Below are 21,013 nucleotides of genomic sequence, written 5' to 3' on the forward strand. Positions count from 1 at the left end.
CATCCCACCTTAAGGGGGCCACTTACAATCTTTTCATCATTTTGTCCTGGGTCCCTGTCACCTTTCCTTCTTCCAGGGCCTAAGTAGGGAGGATCTTTTCTTCCCAGCTCTATCTGACATTTTTGGGCCACTGAGTCAGCCTTCCTGGTCTCATACCTCCTCCTGTTAGGTTGAGGGGTGGGGATGGGTGGCTGGGACTTTGAGAATTCACATGGAATCATTATAGAGAGGAAAATGGAGTGGAGACCCACATGTGGAGACAGTTTCTAGTTTCACCAGGGCAGTTCAGGATGGGAGCTGCTGAGTGGGACTGCGGCTTGGCAGGGAGCTCGTGTCTAATTAGCAACGAGCTTAGGACCCCCTCCCTCTTACCCTACTGGCAATGGTTTGAGTGCAAAATAGAGTAAATATATAGACCAGGGCTGAGAGGAGCCCAAATTTAAAAAGTGAAATTCGGGGTGCCTGGGTGGCTTAGTCGGTTAAGGATCCGACTCCTGGTTTGGCTCAGGCTGTGATCTCGGTCATGAGATCGAGCCCCGTGTCGGGCTCTGTGCTCAGCGTGAGGTCTGCTTGAGATTCTCTCTCTCCCTCTCCCTTTGCCCCCACCCTACCATACTCTCTCTCTAAAATAAATAAATAAAACCTTTAAAAAATAAATAAAAAGTGAAATTCACCTGCTTTTTAAAAAGGCATAGAGTTCATTTAAACACTTCCTTATTATTGTTGATTATTGATGTGGTTCCCTATGCACTGCAGACAGTACTGGAAGCTCCCCTGGGAGTTTGATGCAGGAAACCCTGGGCACAGGTCTGGGCAAAGCCAGGATCCAGGGCAAAGCCAGTAGGCTCATGAGCACAAGAGCATGCATCTCCAAGTAGCTGGGTGGTCTCCGTGGCTTTGGGTGCTGTGGCCCAGTGGAAAGGAGTGTGGGAAGCCAGGCCACACTGCTGCATCCGATGGCTCCTCTGGCTGGAGCTGGGAGATGGTGGTAACAGCACTCCTTACCTTTGCAGTGTCCATCATAATCGACCTGGATTTTGGATCCAGTGAGGCAGGCGTCTCGATGCAGCTCACAGTGGTTGAGGTAGGTCTTGCCGTTGCTGCCGCACACGGGCCTCTTGTGAGGTTTGCATTGCTGAAACAGACCCGAGGAGGAGGTCTCTGTGGTCAGGGTGCCAGCCCACGCACGCGTGCACGCACACACACACACACGTGCACCTTGTGGCTACATCCTGGGAGGGAGCCTCAGCTCTGGCATCAGTGACTCTACCCCGTGCAGCCTTGGAGGCACCCCATCATTTTGCAGCCCTGCATGGCCCCCTGTGCTGATCCCGGTTCAGGGCCATCTCTTTCATTCAGTGAAGGAACAGACCACCCTGACCCTATCGAATCAGTAGGAAGGGCATTTTATTAGAAGTCAGGAATCTGGATGCTCTGTCACTTTGGAGAAAGTCATGCGATTTCTTTGGATGATCTCAGATCCCTTAAAACACCAACATTCTAAGACACAAGAGCCAGAGCTGAGAGCGGGGGATGTGGAGACTGACAGGCAGGCGTGCACGCACGCGCGCACACGCACACACACTCACACACACACACCCCCGTGCTTCAGTTCTTCTGGGGTTTAACTAGAAAGATGTTTGCTCTCTCACTTTGTGTAGTATTTGGGGGCCATTTTGTTTTCCTCCTGATCTCGCAAGGGCTGTTGTGAGGCAGGGCTGGGGATGTTGGTCTTTGTGAAGTATTGCAGAGAATCGTTATGGACAGGGAAATGGACTAAAGTTCACTTGGCAACTCGGTTCTACGCTGGCTATTTAAAGGGCCACGGTCACAGGCAAGCTTGGTTTCTTTAGACTTCTGCGGTTTTTGAGAGGCGGTAAGGGGGAAGCAAGTTCAGCTCAGCCCTAATGAAGGCACCAAAGGCAGAAAGACCAGAGGCGGTAAGAAGAAACACAGAACACTGGAGCTGGAAGGCAGCCCTGCCTCTCCGATTTTAGATGAAAATACCAACGTCTAGGAAGACAAACTTCATTTAACCAATATTTATTATTGAATTCTTACTAAATGTTCTACATGCTGGGCAGACATGGTGTCTTGTCTTTGCAGCATCCAGTGGAAACTAATTTGCTCGAAATCACACAAATATATGTGGTCAAGGTGAGACTAGACAGCAGGTTTCCTGACTCTAAGTACAGGCTCATGTCATCACACAGTGGCCAGCTACACCTCTGGGGAGGGCCTCCTAGGGTTCCCAATGGATCTGGTTTTCATGTTTCTAAGTTGGGGGACTTCCTTTCTGAGACAATGGATCAGATCCTTCATCTGGGGACTAAATTAGGTGTATTTATTTGCATAAAGGCAAATATATTTCTAGGCTTCTGTTGGTTTGACAGAAAGGGGAAGGAAGGTATTTATGTTTGTCTGAAGAGTGAGAACTTGTCAGAATCCTGCTTACAAAAGAAGTATTTCTCAAAAGTTCCCATTGCTTTTTAAACCTCATTAAAAACAAACAAACGAAAACCCCTAAAAAAACTTCATTTCATCTAGTAGTTTTCTAAAAACGTGCATATCCTTTGACTTGGCAAGCCCTAGTGGGAAGCAATCCTATAGAAATAAAGGCTGCAGCATGTAAGGATATTTGCACAAGGATGTTATTGTTTGTAGTGACGAACAACTCAGGAAACAAATTAAATGTCCACCTATGGGAAAATGACCACATAAACATGATGCTATTACAAAATATTTATTATGATCTCCTTTTTGTATAAAATAGGGGGGGCCCTATATGTTTATAGGAGCATAGAAAAACAAGTGGAATAATATATATTGAACTGTTAACACTGGTCATTTCAGACTAATCGGATTTGAGGGTTATGGGGAAGATTATTAATTTTATGTTTATACAAATGTCTGTATTATTTGGCTTACATAAAACATTATTAAAATTTTGACTTAAAAATCTTATAAAACTAAACATCTTTTTAAAAAAGAATATCCCTGCATTCACATTTGGTTTTTAACTTCTGGAATGAAAATCCCTTGTCCTTCAGATAGACACGGTATGCTTTTATAAAGGTGATGAAATTGTTGGCCCTGCCCTGCTGACTAGCAGCTCCAGCAAGGTAGCCATTTGGCCTTGGCTATTGTCCTCTGGCTCCTGACCTCAGGACTTACCTCAATGCAGAGGCAGGTGGGCTCTCCCTTTTCTGTGACTGCACATTCCCGGCCGGCTCCACAAAACACATTGGCACAGATCTTGGATTTGCTCCTGAGTTCTTCCTAAAACACAAAATCATGAAGGAAACCACGTCACGGAGAAGAGCCTGTCATGGCATAAGCCAATGGTTGTGACAGTTACTTTCCAGACTCAGGTCTTGGTCTGGAGTTGCAGCTCATGGTTGTTGAAGGTTCCTGAAACAGCTAGAAGCCATCCCCAAGAGCCAGCCCCGGACTTGCTAGCACTGCTCCAGCCCAGGCCCGGCTACCTCAGAGTCCCTCAGATTGTTTCTTAAAGAGCAAGAGACTCTTTCTTATGTGCTTCCTTTCTTTTAAAAATGGTTACTCAAAACCCCTTATATTTCGACACTACAGTAAAGAGCTATAAAGGCAGACTCTGTCCTCAAGAAGCTCCGCGACCCTCTGAGGAAGCTCCCAAATAGAGACATAGAAAGCAACACGGAGGTGCAGCAACAGGAACACCAGGAGCCGGAGGGGAGAAGGAGGGTGAGAATCAAATGAGGCTTTCTGAAGATAGGATGCCTTAACTAACTCCTAAAGGATGGGAAGAGTAAGCCAGACAGAAATACAGACATGTGAGAGAAATATGGATATCGGAAGGACCAAAATCTCACTGGGTAGTGTTTCAAAAGGCAAAAGAAGGATAGCTAAACCATCGGGAACATGGATTTGCTATTATTCAGTATGGCCTTATTCAGCTCCTGTCCACATCTGCCCCTAGCTTCAAGACCAAGAGGGCCAAACCACCCGACAGACAGTAGAATTATCCTCAAACCACTTGTGGTCAGACATTCTTGTTCAGACGTGCTCAGCAGAACCTGCAGGCAGGCAATGGTCCCAGTCTATGCCACTGAAATGAGACTGGCTGCAGGCACTAATTTGTCGGTGACACACTCCTTCTCTCACATTAATTGGTGGCTAAAAAGCAGCCCCACCTCATTTGTCACGCAGGCCAGCAGCAGTGGTGGTTGAACAAAGGAGAATGTGATTCCTCCAGCCTCTGTCTGACTGCTGAGCAGGCAGTCACCACAGGCCTCCCAGCTCCCACCTACTGGGGTAGCAATGACTGACAAAACCAACAAAGATGGCAGGAGCTGTGGTGGGGTCAGTACAGACAGAGGGGGGCCTCAGATGCCACCCTTCGGACCATGTCTACCATGTCATGCAGACAACTCACACCCACGAAGCTTGTAATACTAAAACTCTCCTAGTCGGTATATGTTTCATATCCAAGAAGAGGTCAAAGAAAACAAAAAACAAAGTAGATACTGAGAGCTGAGGGTTGTGCCCAATATAGCTGGTCTGCTGCCACCTGGAGGCTGCTTTGCAAACTCCAGGTTATTATTGTCTCTCCTCAGCCATCTTGCCGGTCATGCAGGGATCCCATTGGTCCAGAAACTCAGGCCATGCTCACATTTGATTGGTTCATAGGCTGTTGCTAAAGCCATTCTTCTTTGGATGTTGCTAAGGAGAATTCAATAAAGCTGGCAAGCAGGGAAGAAAAGAGGAAGTAATTCCCAGAATGCTGGGATGACTGGAGAGCTGTTGTTTCCTAAACTAGGACTGGAGATAAAATCAAGCATATTCTCCGGGCAGAGACCTCCTCACTGTGCCTGGGAAGGGAAAGCAGTTCTAAAAAGGAAGAGGAAAAGGCTATTGCTGACCAGTGTAAAATATCTCAGATAAGACCACCTTCTCTCCCCTTCATGAAACAACACTCTTAACCAAGAGATACAGACAAATAAATTCATACAAAGGCATGCCCAGACACAGGCCTACGCTCAAAAGACACCAGTACACAGCTCCACCAACGGACCTTTTACCACTTGGCTGTGCATCTGTAACTGGTCACTTTAATTCTTTGAACCTCAGTTTCCTCATCTGTAAAATAGGGGTAAATACCAGCCCTGCCTTGTGAAGATGAAACGGTGTATTTGGAAGGGCATCATAAACTGAAAAGCAAGCAGAGCTTCCTGCAGAATAGCCTGTGGCACACACACAGCTCCTTTTACCTTCTGTTACTGTTTTTAGTGAATAATAAAAAGGAATTTACTTCCAGGTTGAATTCAACCCAAGCCATTTTTCCAAAAATAGTTCTCCAAAATCATTTGAAGAAACAGAAACTCTTTATTTAAAAAATAAGGCCTCATATTTGAGCAGTCCAGTTCAAATTTACAAAATGTTTTCACACATATGATTTCATCTCACTGTATGAACAACCCTGCCAGGACATGTCTATTATTAACCTCATTTTATAGGAGATGGAACTGAAGATCAGAAAGGTCAAGTGACCTGCCCAAAGGTCCCAAAGCTAAAACTGAGAGGAGCTAGGATTCCAACCTGGACCTTCAGACAGCAGATGAGTAAGTTCCCATTTATCAATACCTGGCACTCTTCTAGGTGATTCGGATTATACGTTATCTCACTTAAGCCCTAGGATAACACCATGAGTTAGACATCATAACATTCCCCATTTCACAGATGAAGGAACTGAGCCTTAGAGGTTAAATAACCAGAACATGCCAGAGCTAAGATCCCACCCAACCAAAGGGAAAGCAGTTCCTTTATGTTTGATTTACTTTCATAGTGAGAAAATGTAAGGTTAAGGAGATTATGATAGTGATGTGATTTGCATAACTAGCAAATGTGAGAAAGCGCTTCCAAGTGCGTCGGAGAGCTAGATTTGGATTCCTACATCCCACCTCGGCTCCTTACTTGCCATGGCCATGGGCAAGGTACTCTCTTTAGACCTCAGTTTCCTCACGTGAGAAATGGGATCACTCATCCCCGCGAGGGGTGTGTGAGCAGGAAAGGAGATACACTGCCTGCAGCAGTGTGCCTGCCCCACAGCTGAGAGCTGCCGTGGTTACTGCCTCTCATTCAATTTCCCCACTGAGCGCTGTTCCCACCTCGGATGTCACGGCCCCACCGAGCCTCTGTTACCCCGAAATGATAATACTGAGAGTGGGACGTCTGACTGAATGGAAAAAACCAAGGGCTAACAACCCGCCTCCTTTCCCGTTTAAGACCAGAGAGAAAGGGGGGCCGCGCTAGTCACACAGGCATCCCCCTTTGCAGGTGGCACATCTGTCGATAGGTGGCAATCTCTCTCTTTGTCTCACAGAACCTGACACCGCAATGCGGAGATGCTGCCTGGGCTCCCGCAGCTCCACCCTCCCGGCCCGCGAGCTGTGGGGCAGGAGGTGGGCGAGCACCGCACAGCCACGGGCAGTAGGTACAAAGAACGGGATTTTTGCCCACTTGGGAACGAATGCTCTATCTACCTGAAGCCCTCCAACCTCCCCAGTTCTTCCCATTCACAGGCGTGCTTTCACGCGGAAAACAATGAAAATTTTCTACCTAGAGGTGGCTTCTTTGTACCATGGAAAGCCCCTCTCCAAGCCCTATGTTCTTGGGGAACGGGATGTCAGGAGCACCCCTGAGGCTCCTAGAAAGTTCTCTGGCATGGTAAGTGGTCTTACCCCTCTGCTGAGTGCAGGAGAAGAATATCTTGAGAGGAGATGCATATGGTATAAACATGTTCCTGCTCCAGGGACAGGGCAATCAGTAGCTGCCTTGTGGGGAGGGGTGGAGCGAGTGAGGTGGAAAAGAGGCAGGACAGCAGGTGACATGGAGAATGTGGTGCTTTGCAATATTAATTTGTGTCTGGTCCCTTCCACCTCAGAAATTCTGACTCGAAGTGCAGGGCAGCCTGGATGGGAGCGGCTGGAGACAGGGGAACCTGCCAGGTGGAAGGTCACGATCTAGTGGGGGTCACAAGGGCCTAGGGTCCAGTGCTAATATTAATTAGAGCCCCTACAACTGAGTGAGGCTCTTCACAGCTATCTCTGTCCTCACAACGTCTGTACAAGTTTCTATATTTTTAGTCCCATCTAACAGATGGGGAGGAATTCGAGAGTCAGAAAAGCTCTGACATACGGAGGCCACATAATGAGGGAGAGCAGAGTCAGGACCTGACTCCGGAGCCTCAGTATTCCCTTACAGGGAACAGTCAAGGGAGGGAGCTGTGGGCAGAGGGGACAGCTACGAGGGCTGGCACAGGGAGAGGCCACAGGGCGCAAGGTAGTTCTTTTAGGAATTAGGTCCCAGGGCTATATGAGAATTTCATCTATGAACAGATGACCACATTGGCATATGAATTTGCTCTAGGAGTGGGAGGTCACAGGTGTACAAACCCCTAAGTCTGAGGGTACCTGTGAAAATGTGATTAACTGATTGGGGTTGGGGAGGGGGGCATGTTCTGGAAGTGTAGACACTGATATGTTGATAAAAGTCAACAAAATTCTTGCTTCCAGTGGAGAAACATTGGGTTTCCAGCTTTGACTTTCTGCATCATCTCTCTGATCTGCTTCTATGTCATTTTCATTACACATTGCAAACCATGCTCTAGGGCTTTGGTCTCATGGTTAAACTTCACAATGCAAACTCCCCTTGGTAAAAGACTGACTGGGAACATTGCTAACTTTTACTAGGGGAAAAACTTTCTCCCTGAGCAACTGTTAGCCATTGCATGATAATAATACTTTATATTAGTACAGCAATTTCAATTAGTCTCTAATTTTCACTATCATTTTTAATTTAATAGGATAAGCAGGCAGGGATTACCTCTAAGGCACTTCCAGACTTAACATCCAATGATAAAGAAGAAACTGAGGCTCAGAGCTACACATGACTGATCCAAGCACTCACAGCTGCAGAGCTGGGTCCTGGCCTAAGGTCTCCAGACTTTAATTCCAGCCCTCTTTCCACAAACTACTTTGCCTCATTACAAATTAAAGCTAGAAAAGGTGTTGCTGTGGATCCAAGGTCTAAAAAAATAAATTAGTTTTGCAATTAAAAAAGATCCTCTGCAAACAAAGTGCAAAGCAAGTTATTTGCAAAACCACCAGAAGAGGTGATGGTGTGTCTGAGTCTCCAGGCCGACCAGCATTAAGTCTGAACACAAACTACACTTCGAATGTTTTTAAAAAAAGTCTTCTAAAGTCAAACAATTTCTGGAAGAACAGTGTGCTTTGGCAGGGGAGGGAGCTTATAAGCAAAACCATAAAACTGTCAGCTTAATATATCATCATTTCACTAAAGTGAACTGGGTCGGCTCTGTACCCTCCATCCTTTTCCTCCTTCCCAACTTTCTTTTAAAAAAAACAAAACAAAACAGCCTTACTTATGCCAAGGTGGAATTTTGGCTCCACTGGGCACTATTTTGTGACAAGCGGCTTTGTTGACATGAGAAAGGCCCTCCTTGCCTTGCCAGAATTAGTCATGGAAACTTCACAGGAACACCAGGGCCCCTCAGATACGCTAAGCGCGCTGGAGCTTGGGACAAAGGAATTCACAGAACTGGGGAGAGCCGGGGGAGGCCTGGGTGGGGCCCAGGGTGGGACACTGGAAGCTCTCAGGCGGCGTTCTGGCCTGGAACCCAGTAGCACAGGCTTGAGAGCGCCAAGCCTCTTCCAGACCTTGAGATCTAGCTGGAGCGCCGTGTGACCTTGTTCAAGTTTCTCCGATTCTTTTGCTCTGAAAAGGAATATCTTGCTGCATCCCACCTGCGCTAAGGAAAGAGGTGGAAGGCGATTTCTAGCAGCTGTTCTGAAGCACATGACAGGAGCCTCTGCATCTGCGGGGACAGTGGGCCTCCCTAGATGTCCTCACAACCAGTCCCTCACTTCAAGGTGAATGCACCACGGCCACATCCAGGTCCGATGGACCCTGAAGCTTAAACGATTTGAGGGGCCCTCCCTGAGAAAAAGAATACATGATTATGCCTGCAAAATTGGCCTTGTAAGGTCTGAAACTGAAGCTTAATTAGCTCACAATAAATCTGACTCTCCACCTACCCTATTATTTTCTTCATAAGCAAGAAGGCTTTGGGACCTTTGTCTATTAGAGCCCTCTTTAATATTTATACACATATAGCTTATCTCAAGTGAACTCCAAGTGCCTGCACATTTTGGCTTCTGACACACCCACCACAGTGCCCTGCCTGAGAAAATCTGCAATAAATGTTTTTTATATTAAATTTCACTGCGAGGGGGAGGAATTCAAGTTAGCGTCAATGTCAGCGACCAGTGACAGTGGCACTCAGGATGTTTCGGGGAATGTGTGGCTGGCTTTCATGACATCAAAATAAGGGATGCATCACCCCAAGAGGATTAGCTTTAAGATAAAAAAAATAAAAAATCTATTATGGATTTAAGAACTACCTAATTCTCCTTTGTATTTTTTTTTTTAAAGATTTTATTTATTTGAGAGAGAGAATGAGAAAGAGAGAGAGCATGAGAGGGGGGAGGGTCCGAGGGAGAAGCAGACTCCCTGCCGAGCAGGGAGCCCAATGCGGGACTCGATCTCGGGACTCCAGGATCATGACCTGAGCCGAAGGCAGTCGCTTAACCAACTGAGCCACACAGGCGCCCTAATTCTCCTTTGTATTAATTTCTTTTTTAAAAAAGATTTTATTTATTTGACAGAGAGAGAGAGCACAAGCAGGGGGAGAGACAGGCAGAGGCAGAGGGAGAAGCAGACCCCCCGCTGAGCAGGGAGCCCGATGCAGGACTCGATCCCAGGACGCTGGGATCCTGACCTGAGCCGAAGGCAGAGGCTTAACCAACTGAGCCACCCAGGAGTCTCCTTTATATAATTTCTTTTTCTTTTTTTTTTAAGATTTTATTTATTTATTTGAGAGAGAGAGTGAGAGAGAGAGAAAGACAGCACAAGAGGGGGGAGCGGGAGAGGGAGAAGCAGACTCCCCGCTGAGCAGGGAGCCCGATGCGGGACTCGATCCCGGGACTCCAGGATCATGACCCGAGCCGAAGGCAGTCGCTTAACCAACTGAGCCACCCAGGCGCCCTCCTTTATATAATTTCTGTGTTTAGCTTCTATCACAACTTATGGGATTAACATGTTCCTGACATTTTCTTCTCATTACGTGATAATGTATTGTGTGTCCAGAAATTACTACTTTCAAATTTCCAATGGAACAAGGCTGTTTACCGTAACCATTGTCTTACGGATTCTGTCACATTCTCTGTGTTTGCCTTGTCAGACTGAAGGATCTAAACTGCCACCTTCATATGGAAGCCCCCTCACTTTCCCAGCTGCACATTCACCATCTCTGGAATGCTTCCCACTCCATATACTTAGGTCTTTCTTGAAGTGGCCCAGCCCCAGCATGGCAGACTAGATGCTTCGTTTCTATATAAGGCTAAGCTCAGTTTTCTGTGAGGGCCTTGGCTAGTCATAGTAGAAGTATAGCAGCATTTAGTAAACACAGAGTTGAAAATATGTTAGGCCCTTTCACCCAGGACTGAGAAAAATTGCACACAGGTCTATGAGGCCTGGTTTCATCCCTGTTGGCAGTGAGGAGGTTCTGACTCCAGTACCCCGGGAGGGCGCTTCTGCTCTCATGCCCTCAGAGCATGGGTCACAGTGATGCACTTGGTGTCCCCGTGGAGTGCCACGCTGTCTCCCCAACTTAGAGACATCAGTGAAACCACGCTGACAGGGTTTACCAGGTTCCCTAGTATCTGTCTATAGTTCGCACAGTGATCCCTGGGAGTTTCCAAGATAGCCTGTCAGTCTTCCTAGGAAGTGCTTTTGGTAAGGCCCCTAGTTGTACAATTGTACCCTTCAGTTTCTTTAGAATTCCTTGGTAGGACCTTTTAAGCCAAACCACTTTTTGCCCTGAATTAGTCTGTTAGGTTTGATCATGGTATTCATTTTCCATTCTCCAACCATCTGCCTATGATTTGTCCACTTTAAAGGACAATGTAGGGGGTATGGATAGTCCTACAGTCTTCTTCAGTAAAGGCCAGGGCAAGGAATTAAAATCCACTAGAGAGCATATTTGATAAGTGCCTATAAAAAAATCACGAATGATAACAGCCGTGACTAGTGTGATGCAAGTTTCACGTAATAAACCTGAAAGGAGGACAGGATGTGGCCTCTACCTTCTCAGGAGTCTCCAACCTTGTTGGGGTGATGAAACTCACAAATGCAGATCAGTGCAGTCCTGAGTAGAGGGGGCTCCTGACTCCAGGAGATGGGACTTCATGGATGAGAGGGGACACGAGCTAAGCCCTAAAAAATGGTAGGATCTGGATGGAAAAACTGTAGGTTTTTGAGCAGGAGGGTCTCAAGACCAGTTCGGCAGTGGTACATGGGAAGAAGTGGGTGAGGTGGAACTGGGGGCACAAGGAAACTGGGTAGAAAGTGCCTGGGATGATGAAAGTCTCACGTATGGTGGTGGCATGGATACAGAGAAAGGAGGGAATTCAGGAGAAAATTCTAAAGAATAAGATCTGGCAACAAACAGATAGAAGAGAGGAAGGTGAGAATCCAGGGAACTGCCAAGATCTTTGGCTTTGAGAGCCTGAAGGTCGGTGGTGTGTCTTCCAGAGTCAGAGACCAGGCAGAGGCCGAGTGGGGGAGAGGTCGGCGATGATGAGTCAGTAACGGACTTAAGTCTGAGGGGACAGTACAACATCCCACCGACAGTTGAAAATAAAGGCCTAGAGAAGCACGTCTGGACATGATCCATGTCGGAGTGAGAAACAGGGTCAAGGGAACAAATGAGCTCAGGAAGCAAGGGTGGGAATGGAGGGCTGAGGGTGGCCAAGGAGCAGGAAGAAGAGGCTGCCAGCAGACCACCTGGGGGCTTTCTGCAAGCCAGCAAAGGTGCCTTCCCCTCTAGGCAGATGTGACCCCAGACCAGGTTACAGGGCTCAGCAAGCAGTGCAGGTTGGATTTCAGCCCCCTTCACCTCCTCAAGCAGTGAAGAGCCTGCACGACTGTTACAACGACTCTGAGGGCAAAGCAGCCAAGAAAGCAGGGCAGGCACATGGAGAAAACTGGGAGCAAAATCAGGATGTCTAGAGAGCTCCAAGGAATGGATGATGAATGCCATTGTATGAGAAATGATTTGGCAAATGTTGGGATGAAACAGCAAAAAAAAAAATTTTTTTTTAAACCTCTGCCGAAACCTGAACCAAAAGCCAGACCAGACAGAGGCGGTGAGGTCCTATGTAAGGAGAACTGATACAGGAACCTGGAGAGAGGTGCTGGACATATCTCTCTCTGCCTCCAACACTGTGTGACTTAGGGGAAGGCGCCTGACTCCTCTGGGCCTCCGTTTCCCCATCTATAAGAGGAAAGAATTGTAGATGATGTCGAAGTCCCTTAAACTGTTAAGATTCTCTTAACCAGAAAGCCAGACATTTGCCATTTCAGATGTTCCTGAATATCAAACTTTAATCTTCCAAGGAAGTTCACCTAGACGCCCAAACTACAGACTGGGTATGTATAGAACCTTCTGTGAGTGTTTCAGGTTTCTGCTGAGTTTTGGTGGTAGAATTAAAGTTGGCTTTTGTAGTCAAAGAATTTTTGTAAGCAATGCTTTTTCATTCCCTCCTGGGTCATGACAGGAAATCAGAGGAGCAGTAATGGGACCCCAATTGAGTGGCCTGATTTCACTCTTGGTGGACTAGTTGGAACCCTCTACTCCCTTTGAATGCCATTAATGACACTTTTATTCTATTTGTGTTTGCCTTGCAAGAAGAAAAGGGAGAGAATGGCTAAAGGAAATTCACATGAGATTCACAATTCTTCATTCCTGCCAAGAACCTGTCACTGAAGTATGTCTGGGACTGCCAGGGCTCACATTTACTCAGCATCCATGCTCTAATTATTTCCACATGTAGTTCAAGGCAAATGGTTGATTAAAAGTTAAAAAAAAAAAAAAAAAAAAAAACCCATACACCTAAATCCCAGTACCCTCCACTAAGGGAGGGAGAGCTCTGGGGCAGCTATAGGAGACCTCTGAGAAAACATTTTGGAAATGTCCCCTGTAGTGCCAGGCACATCAGACCAACATCCCCACACATTGCCAGCACTCCATCCCAAGCCAACCCTCCACCTCCCCAAGCTTCCCCAAGCACTGAACCAAACACGATTCACATTCTTTGAACTTCTGAGTGGAATGTAGGATTTATTCCTGCTTTGGTGGAAGGCCTAAGAAATGGATACAGGCTAAGAGCTACAAGTTCTCTCCAGCCCTTTTGCCCTGGGCTCTACTGAATTTAGGTAGACTCTGGGTAGTTCCTGATACCACATACTAGGGAAGGAATCCAGTGCGCAGAGAACGTGGGTACCTTCCCCAAGCTGGAGAATAGTCCCCATGTATGCAGCTCCTTTCCATAATCCCAATTTGCATATGGCTCCCCCTAAAACTGAAAGTTAACCCACTGTTCCCCAAGTGGTTCACATGACCTGGCACTGATTCAGATGCCTGACACTGTCATCTATTGACATCTACTTGGCCGTATTTAACAAGGTCTTTGGCAGTGACTCAGTCTTCTTCCTGTGTCCTGGGTGATTTCATTGTTTATGTGGCCTCAAGATCCTTGACCTCCTCACCTCCAGTAAACCTCACTGCTAAGGTCCTCTGGCTACGGGGAGCTTCAGGAGGTATCTGTGAGTAGAGCAGGTAACTGCAGCAGACTAAAATAAAGGGTACAGGGCTCCTGAGGTCCTACATTTTGAAATGAAAACTCATTACCCTTTGAAAATGTCAGCACCGCGAAGTATTGTTAGATGCTTTTTTAACTTTAAAATGGGCAGAGAATGTCCCACAAGGCCAGCTAAAAAAACAATGTCACCATCTGGGAAGTCTGATTTATTGTCTGAATTACACAAATTCTTCCTGTCCTTCAAGGATCAGCTCAAGTTACAAAACTCCATCCTCAGTGACCTTTTCCTCTTGAGTGTTATGGGCTCCTCCTTCCATCTCTAAACTTTCATTCTTCTCTGTACAAACTCATTTGATCACTTTTTAAAAAATGTAATTGATTATGCAGACTTTGTCTTCCCAGATGAACTGTAAGTTCCTAGAGGACAAGGCTGTAAAGTCTGTGTTCTAAAATCTTTCATAGGTCCAGGCACAGTACGCTGTGCCACAACATCAACCTTTGTTCAAAGTATCCCAGAGCAGCTGAGCCACACTGCCCTAAGGACCTAGAGCAGGGGCAGAAAGACAGCCCCCTGGGCCAATTCCTCTCCTGGGGCTGCCTCCTTTCAGGATCAGTTTTTTTTGGAGGCGGGGGGAAATAGCCTAAAGACCCCTCCCTTCTCTACCAGGCCATAAATATTCAGCCTGTAATTTCCCTAATGAGAGACTGTCTTTGACCCACAGAAAGACACTGGGGTGTGTGTGTGGGGGGGGGGTGAGGTGGATAGGAGAGCAATGGGGAATGGAAATGGCTTTCAGTCATTTCCTTTGTCCACAATTAATGTATAATCTTGCAGACATGATGAGGGAATGAGAATGGGAAAAGGGAAAAGGATGGAAGAGGAGGCAATGTGGGAATGCAGGGTACCTCGCAGGGAGGCAAAATTGGGTGGGACTTCAAAGTGTAGGGTGGAGGTCGCCAAAGAGCAGCCTGCCACCTTGGTGACCTATACAACGGAGAAGTAGAGAGAGACAAAGATAAGCAAGAAGGGCCAAGAGAAATTGTGAAAATGGGCCTATTACCCAAGGTAGCTGTTTTGTGTTAACTCTTCTCAGGAACCCTGCTCCTACATTGTCCTGCGGTACTAGGGAGCAAGATGGTCAGTCTGCCTAGACATGAGAAAGAACAAATTGCCATTGCCTTATTCTACCCCTCCCCCATGTGCAGAAGGTTCTGGGGGTCTCCACGCACTCCCTTCTGGCTCATCTACTAGGCTGACCTTACTGTGGGGTGGAATACACTGAAATGGGAGTGGCCGGGGAAGGGCTAGGCCTCAGCTGTGCCCAAGTGTTTTATTTGCCGGGGTGCTGGGCATCTTGAAAGGGACTGTAACGTCCAACCAAGAGCTGAGGCCATGTGACAGATGGAGGGGGCAAGGGGGCAAGAGAGCAGGGAGGTGAAGGTTGACTGGAACAAAGTGGAGCAGAGAAAGCCCAGAGACCCAGTAGAGCGTAACAGTGTGAGTCTCTACTTTAAAACCACAGACAAAGCCCAGGTACTCCGGGGGCAGTGTGGCTGCAAAGCTAACAAGTTTCTAGCATCCCAGCAATTATTCTCCAGCCTGGGGCATGCATAAGGGGTTAAAACGCAGCAAGAAAGTCCGCGCTAAATGAAGTCACCCTATGTGTGGCTCCGTATGGTTCTAGGAGAAGCAGACAGATGTAATTAGATGTTCTTAAGACACTGTGTTGCCATGGCAACGGTCGGCCAGGAGAACCCGGAGTCCGAGGAATACAGTCTTCCAAGGAAATGCCAGAGGCAGGTGGTGTTCATCATCCTCAGGCTCCACAGACAAGGCTTCTTCCCCCCCTCCCCGGCCCGGTCCTACACTCTTGGGGACCCTCCCTCTCCAATTCCTCCTCATCCCCACTTCCTATGCCCCAGATAGGCACTCAGAGCAACTCCAAATGCAGACGAAACACTCCCTTCAGATGGCATCCAAAGGCAGGAATTAAGGAGAAGTCGAATCTTAGGAGAGTTCGTTCAGGAGACATTGTTCTCTGGGCAGTCTCTGGTCCCAGGGGCTTTCTAGAACTGAGTGTGGGGATCACGAGGGGAAGCTGCAAGCTTAATTTACATATCACTCTGGAGCCCAGTTCCTCTATGAGGTGGATGCTGGATGGGCACTATAGGACAAGTAGGGGTATGTGAGCTTGAGCAGGGGAATGTCTGCTCTTAGTAGGCAGCCATGCATTTTATCAGCCAAACTGGAACATTTTGAAAGTAAAAGGGGACCTTTAAAGTAGATATACTTGGACAACAGGCATAGACTGTGACATCTGGTCACCTCAATTAACAGGTTACCTAAGGGGAAAATTACTACTTTTATTTTACGGAGTGGAAATTCTAACCTGGTGTCTATGAGCCCCCAGAAACCCAGCTACGGATTTTGGGACTGGATTTTCCTAGAGCATAACCTAGGAAAGATGAGAAACTCAAAGAAAGTACTACTCCGGACACAAACTGCCTTAATCTCTTTGATTCAATTGCCACATGAGGATATTCATGGGGTTCTGCCGTTGCAAAACTGGGGAACCTGGGCAGACGGGACCACTTTCCGTCAAAATCTCGGTCATTACAAATCCCTCCAACTGCTTTCTAAAGAGAGAAACATTCATTTCACACATTGTTGCCAAAGAGGGATGATTCTCTATGGATTTATGGCAATAATGTGGTCAATAGAGTGGGATCATTCCACAGCAGAGAGACCTAATAAATCTGCCCGTGATGAGTGGAGGTTTCCAGGTGTACATTCTTACACATTCCCTTAACAACTGAACCAAAAACAGTGGCTCAGGGATTCTGTGGTCACAAAACCCAGGGAAAGGCTAGACTCTCCCAGGGAATCAGCAGAAATGACTGTATTTTAGGCACAACATAACCAGCCCAGAAATTATGAGAATGTGGTTCAGCCACAAGCTCTGTTACAGAACTGTGGGATGTTCAGAGGGTAAGGCCCACCCAGGGTGCATCCCCTAGTATTTTCTCAGAGACTGTGGGAATCACAGCCATTTGATAAAAGTTCCTGGCAGTTCCTTGACAACCGTGACTAGTAATGGCCCTCTTCTCTCAACCCTGGCTCAAGGCTGGGAACCACTGGGGCCAACTTGCCTTATTTACCTGCACCTAAGTGCAGACAGGTTCTAAGATACTGGGGTGCAAAACTCTGAACTTAATGTGTAGCTTCCCCAAGATTTTTGGGTGGCAGTAAAGGGCTCCTTACAACCTGTAAGCATCAATTAACACCATTGCTCTCTGCTAAGCGTGTATGCTGGGAAGTCCTGACACCCACTGAAGGTCCCCTGCATTTTAATAGTCCAATTTCGAGAAACATTAACGTTTCTGGAACAAATTAAGAACTTGATAAAATCAATCCCTTTGGGAAAACAAACAAACAACATTGCAGGCACAAATGAATCTGCCTTTCCTTATCACTGTCCAAAGTAGAATTGGACAAAACCTATTTCCGAGCCAGTAGTTGAGCACCAAAATACCAAACATCAAGTTGGATGCTGGGGACTCAAGGAAGGATAAAGCACAGTCCATGTCCCTAAGCTGCTGACAGTTTAGTTGAGGAGTTGAGGACATGGGGTACAAATACATGGAATTTTATGCATTTATTTATTTGTTTGTTTGTTTATCTATTGAGAGGGAGAGAGGGGGTGGGAGAGGGAGAGGGAGAGAGAGAATCCCAAGCAGGCTCCACACCCAGCATGGAGCCTGATGCAGGGCTTGATCTCACAACCCTGAGATCACGACCTGAGCCAAAATCAAGAGACCATCACTTAACTCAATGAGCCACCCGGGCACCCCAATACATGGAATTTTAAATACCAACACAATCTAATAAGCAAAAACTCAAGACAATGTGTAGCTCAGTGTGATTTGTGGTTAAGTGACAAGAGTCTAGAGCAGCACTGTCCAATAGCAATATAATATCAGTCGCACAGAGGATTTGAAAATTTCTGGTCAAATTTTAGAAAGTCAAAAGACACAATAATTTTAATAATTTGTTTTACATAAGCCAATAGAGCCAAAATATTACCATTTCAGCTTTTAACCAATAGCATTAGTGAGACGTCTTACATGCTTTTGTTCATAATAAGTGTTTGATACCTGGCATGCATTTTTCACCAACAGCACATCTTAATGAGACTAGCCACACCGCAAGAGCTCAATATCCACCGGTGGCTCGTGGCTTTTCCTACTGAACAGCCCAGCTCTAATACGTTCTCGGTGCTGACATATTACTGAGGGCTGAATTGAGGAGGAGAGTTTAGGTAGAAAGAATAAGATTTTCTTTAACTAGGAATGTCTTGTAAGGGGTGTATATAATTGAAGTCAACAGATATTTGAACACCTCGGTAAGGCAGCATGCTGGGCTGCATGGACCAGGATACTGATGTAATGAATATCCAGTCCTTTCAACACAGGCAGGTGTTCTGGGCACTTAAGCCTAATTCTGGCTCTGCTTTTAATGCCTGTGGACAAGTCACCCTTCTAGTCTCCTCCATAAGATAAAATAGGTGCCACCTCCTTTAGTACTTTGTATGGCTTATCTCATAAAGCAATAGGGGCTAATTAAACTACTTATTTTGAAACTTCCCTTAACTATTTAAATACTTTTACTTTTTTTGCAAAAAAGTCCACGGACAAATTTGGCAATGTAGTGGATATTTCTCAAAACTTTTTTTTCTGTTTCTTGGCTCAACTGCTACACTCTTTTGCTGCCAACTTTCAATAATATTACACACACACACACACACAATTTTAGTACCTTGAGATTAAGTCAATGAAAATATGCACATTCTCTTCTTCTTGAGACATTCCAGCCTTGCATTCTTTCCTTGGAGCAGTTGGGAAGTCACGGCGGGGGGGCTGTAAAACCTACTCAGGCTGGCCAATTGGCCTTATCTGAGTCAGGAGACCCACCAATGAGAGACTTCCAGGTATTCTGCTCCACTGTAGTAGCAGAATTCCCTATTTTTGCAAAGATTAAAATCCTCTGAGACCTTCAAACTGTACCAACAATGCACAAAGACCTCTTTCTCTGTTCAATTTGCTTTCCCCCAAGGACTACATTAGAAACTCTACACAAAAACCTACTAGCTTAGTTGCTACAGATTATCATTTGCAGTAAAAACACTTCCTTAGTATTATGTAGCTGTTTAATTCTCAAAGCTCTGTTCTTTAACTGATTAAACGCTAGAGAAATGCCACATATTTAACTGCTTTTGGTTACCCTGACTCCACTGAAAAGTGGAGCAACATGCTATGGAAGTCAACAAACTGGTCTATGGGTCAACAGTAAGGGAGTTTAGAGAATAAGGCTGCAGGTAAGTAGGGATGTCTGCTCCTTAAGACCCCACCCACTGCTGATCACTGGGCCATTGGTGGAACCTCCACCAGGATAAAAGATACCTCTGAGATCTAAGGTGCAAATCCAGTGACGTTGTTTTGCCCATACTGGGGACATGAGAGTTGCCATTCAAATGAACAGGAGACAGAGCAAGAGCAGAAAGGATCCCCCAAAATAAAGGTCTCAGTAAATGGTGATGTCAGAAGACAAAGTGACCAGAGGCTCTGGGGCAAAGAATCACCAACAACAGAATTTAATTTAATGCTTTATTTTATATTCCTTGGGATATTAGCTCACTCTGGGAATGATGCCCAGTTAAATCAGAATTGCTGTTCATGGAAGGAAAGAATAAAAATATTTACTATTTAGTAAGCCTCTGCTTAAATTCCAACTTCACCTGGAGCTGAGAGAGTCAGAATCCAGCTGTCAGACTAAGCAAGCCCAGCATTACTACCATGTCCAAGGTTAAACAAAGTGTTGATGGGCAAATGCTGTCAACCATCTTCCCAGGTACACAAATACTTGCAGAATCTGACATAGAGACCAGAGATTATAGGCAGGATACTGTGCATCTCCTCATATTACATATGAGACATTTGGATTCATTAATTAACCCATTTGACCAGTGGACCAATTCAACAAATATTTATTGAGCACCTAGTATATGCTAAGCTCAGTTCTAGGTGCTGGGGATTCATTGGTGAATGAGACAGAGAAGGACCACATCTTGAAGAAGAATATGTACATTCTAGAGAGAGGAGAGTGAAAACAAACACAATTAACAAGATCATTTCAGATTGTGATGTACATTTAGAAGAACACAGACTATGTTTGACAGAGAAATCTGGGAGAGGGGACACCAGGGAATGCTCTCTTGAGCTGAGACCTAAGGATGAAAGGAGGAGTTCAGACAGCCAGAAGAAAAATGCAAAAGTTGTGACACAGGGCAGAATTTGTTATGTTCCCGAAACAGAAAAAGGCTAGTGTGGCTGTGACATAGGGTCTAGCAGGGAGAGCAGTGAGAGGTTAGCTGGGAAAAGCAGGCAAGGCATGGAGTATGTAGGACCTTGTACACACTGGTAAGAACTTTGTATTTTATTCTTAATGAACTGGGAAACACTGGAGGAGAGTGATGTGATCAGACATGTGTTTTACAAAGATTACTCAGGCTGCTGTGTAGAGAATTAGATGGAGAGAGGCAAGAAGGACAAAGGGGTGAGCAGCTAAGAGGCTAGTGCAATCGTCCAGTGCAAAATGATGGCGGCTTAGTCCAGGGCGGTGGCGATGGAGACTGAGAACAGTCAAAGGGGAGGCAATATATTCTGACAATAGAGCCAACAGGACTTGCTGATGGACTGGGAATGGATAGGAAGAGTGAAAACACCAAAAGAAGATTCCTGGGTACTTTGAGTTGATAACCAAGAAATACCTCAGCCAGTTCTTTGTAGGTATGGACATGGCCATGCCAATGGTCCAGTATGGAGTCACTTCTGGAAGGATCTTCCCTCAGACTGGCCCTGGGGTCCAGATAAGTCCCATGCTTTCTCGATAAACCTGCATTAGTTTAGGAAATGAGTTCAGCAAGCCCGCTAAGACCTGGTGTCAGATGTAAACAGACTCTGCTTATGAAAATCTGTCCAGAACTGATCCGAGTTCCCAACTGTTCCATGGAACACAGCATTCAAGTATTTATAGTATTTTTGGAAATGGTGCCCTATGGTGAAATGTCTGGGAAACACTGCTTATAATACTCTCCTCCTAGAAAAGAGAATAAATGATGCACATGAACATTGTCAAGTTCTAAAAAGTCCTGCAACTAAAGAACCACTTAACCTAGCACATAGATTAACATCACTCACTATACTTTGAGAAACACGGGTCTAGGCTCTGTATG

At 46.0% G+C, this 21,013-nt stretch overlaps 1 protein-coding gene across 1 annotated transcript in view; it reads right to left on the reverse strand.

The window, feature by feature from the left end:
- The window catches only part of FSTL1 (follistatin like 1), a 52,718-nt gene that overhangs the window by 15,786 nt on the left and 15,919 nt on the right, over positions 1 to 21,013 (reverse strand). Inside the window, exons 3-4 of the mRNA XM_045902954.2 lie at positions 3,175 to 3,279; positions 1,006 to 1,135 (exon numbers count right to left, since the gene is read on the reverse strand). Coding sequence (XP_045758910.1) covers positions 1,006 to 1,135; positions 3,175 to 3,279 — 235 coding nt within the window. The remainder of the gene's footprint in view (positions 1 to 1,005; positions 1,136 to 3,174; positions 3,280 to 21,013) is intronic.

The sequence above is a fragment of the Mirounga angustirostris genome, unplaced genomic scaffold (assembly GCF_029215605.1).
Source record: "Mirounga angustirostris isolate CCGP_5_RB_7025 unplaced genomic scaffold, mMirAng1.0.hap1 SCAF_1, whole genome shotgun sequence".
Taxonomy (NCBI): Eukaryota; Metazoa; Chordata; class Mammalia; order Carnivora; family Phocidae; genus Mirounga; species Mirounga angustirostris.